Raw genomic sequence first — 2,619 nt, 5'->3', positions numbered from 1 at the left:
AAAATAGGATGACATTATTACAGACATGATACCATTAGCATGATGCAGTTTTATTTTGGGGATAGGCTGACTTTGGGGCATCAGGATGTAATGAAGCTCTGGATTTTTTGGCACTGCAGCTAAATCGTAAGCCTATAAAATATGCTGGTATCTGAATAAGAACATGAAGGGTCTGCTGGGAACTGGGATGCCATATATGAAAGATACTGCACTGGGAAAATCAATGACCTTATCCCATGAAATCTGGAATATTGTAACTTGTCCGTCTCTGATTTGGCAGCTGAGAAACAAGTTTATAAAGAAGATTCCCCGGGACGCCGAGGCCTCCAATGTTTTGGTGGGAGAAGTGGATTTCTTAGACAAACCGTTTGTGGCTTTTGTACGGCTAGTCCAGGCAATAATGCTTGGTGGTGTCACAGAGGTTCCTGTACCCACAAGGTAATAAAAGTCATTATCTATAGAACGCATTGGACATTTTTATGAAGATTTAAAGACTTTACACCTGATTGATTTTTATTCACTGACATTTGTTTGAGTCACTATTTTTTTTTTTATACTCTTTATATCTCATCATTGTTGTAGCTCGGCACATTTAGTTATTCATTTTTCACGTATACACACTCACAGTGGGTGTACATTCCAGTGCTTTGTAGCTGTTAGCTTGCTTATTGGCGCAGTTCATTTTCTATATATACTATAGAACGCATATGGTGACTTCATTTGGTTGAGCTGTGTAGCTGATAGACAGTAAGCCTATACTAGTCTTTGCTGTTGTTAGACAGCCACTATTTCCATTACCTAAGCTGCACATATATTTGAATCATCCAGATGAAATAAAACATGCAGATCGTGCCCCCCTTCCTAAAATGGTCACTGGCCTTTAAATCTGAACTCCAAGCAGATATAAAATACACAGATGAATGTGGTTCTGTATCTATTAATACATCATTAGATGTATTTTTTTTTATTAAAGCAGTCAAAATACCTGAAGCTGGTCTGGTATCAGCCCCTTGTAAAGCAGAGCGCAGACTGTGGGAGTGAGTAACAGCAAAGAAACCAAGCAGGTGTGCTGAAGAGCAAGGGTCATGTTAATAGGAGTAGAGTGCAAAGGGACAAGCTCATCAGTCTGCTGCTTCTCTTTTCACTATCAAGTCTTAGGATGGGGGGGGCAAGACCTGTAAATATGACCTAACAGCAGCAGAGAAAATCAGCTCACCTGCCCTGACAAGAGCTGTGTAAATCTTAGGACTGGATGGACACAAAAGTGAATCCATTGAGAGGTAAAACAATTCTTTTTTTTTTTTACAGATTTAACTCCGTTCGCTTTAATACCTGTTCCCAACACATGCTTTTTAATACACTTCCATTGACTTCTATGGGCCTCCCAACACAACACTAAATTGTAGAAATAAATTACATGTAATATCTTTCAAAACAGACTGCACTGCAGAGATAATAAAAAAAACAGCCGCACACTGCCAGTCTTCACCCAGCGCATCTTTATTTATAAAATCTTTGGATGAAGATTGGCAATGTGCAGCTGTTTTTTGGATTGGCTTTGCCATGGAGTATGGACGGCTCTCTGGCCGGCACCTGCGACAAACCCAAGCAGTGGAACTGTGATGTGGAGGGAGCAGTGGAGGAAATGGTGGACTGTGATCTGGAGGCAGGGCCAGATTAATGTAGGGGCAGGTGGAGCTGCCCCTCCAGACCTGCCCCTGCAAATAGGCCCAGCCGACCCGGATCGCCTTGATATCCGGGTCAGTGACAGGCCGCAATCAGGCAGTGTTGGCCCTCTATTCAGGCATATTAGAGGGCCGCTCGCTGGTGAGGAGTGATTGGCCCTCCAATATGCCTGAATAAAGAGCCGCACTGACTACCCAGAGCCTCTACTGACCACCCAGAGCCCCTACTGACCGCCCAGAGCCCCTACTGACATCCCGGAGCCAGCACTGACCGCCCAGACCCGCACTGACATCCCGGAGCCCACCAAAATCCTAAGCACCAGGCCCGTGATGCTCTTAATCTGGCCCTGGGTGGAGGGAGCGGTGGAGGGAGCTGTGGCGGTCTCTCTTTGTATTTGAACACTACACTGCAGCACAGAGAAGGGAACAGACAGTATTTTTATAATTGGGAAGTTGGACACGTTAAAACACAACAGTGTAAATGGGCTCAATATGTTTTATTCTTCCTAATGTGAATTTCTTTCTCTTTAAAATAAACTTAAAAGGGTATTGGACCTTTTCTATAATATCTAACAATGAATGCTTCTTATCACACTGCTGCTGCAAACATCCAGAAGTACTAATTACATATAAATATTGGAATGTAGTCTCTGCTGTTACCAATGCAAAAGGTGATGCCATTGTAATAATAAAATCTTGCCTTCACAATATCTGTGCATTCATGTCTCCATTGTTTTCTAATATCATCAGGTTTATGTTTATTTTACTGGGTCCGATGGGGAAAGCCAAATCATACATTGAAATTGGCAGAGCAATTGCAACCCTAATGGTGGATGATGTAAGTAAAAGCATAAATACTACACATGTCATTGAGCAGTAAACGTCGGCCAGTCCTGTTTAATTTGGACTCATGTTTTGGTGCTGGTGTTTTATT

General features: G+C 42.5%; 1 protein-coding gene across 1 annotated transcript in view; it reads left to right on the top strand.

The window, feature by feature from the left end:
* SLC4A5 (solute carrier family 4 member 5) overlaps window positions 1-2,619 on the top strand; it is a 73,128-nt gene that overhangs the window by 31,108 nt on the left and 39,401 nt on the right. Inside the window, exon 9 of the mRNA XM_018564839.1 lies at window positions 2,436-2,523. Within this exon, the coding sequence (XP_018420341.1) occupies window positions 2,436-2,523 (88 nt within the window). The remainder of the gene's footprint in view (window positions 1-2,435; window positions 2,524-2,619) is intronic.

Source organism: Nanorana parkeri, unplaced genomic scaffold (genome assembly GCF_000935625.1).
Source record: "Nanorana parkeri isolate BGI_ZX_2015 unplaced genomic scaffold, ASM93562v1 scaffold786, whole genome shotgun sequence".
Lineage (NCBI taxonomy): Eukaryota > Metazoa > Chordata > Amphibia > Anura > Dicroglossidae > Nanorana > Nanorana parkeri.
This window is presented reverse-complemented; position numbering and strand designations above follow the sequence as displayed.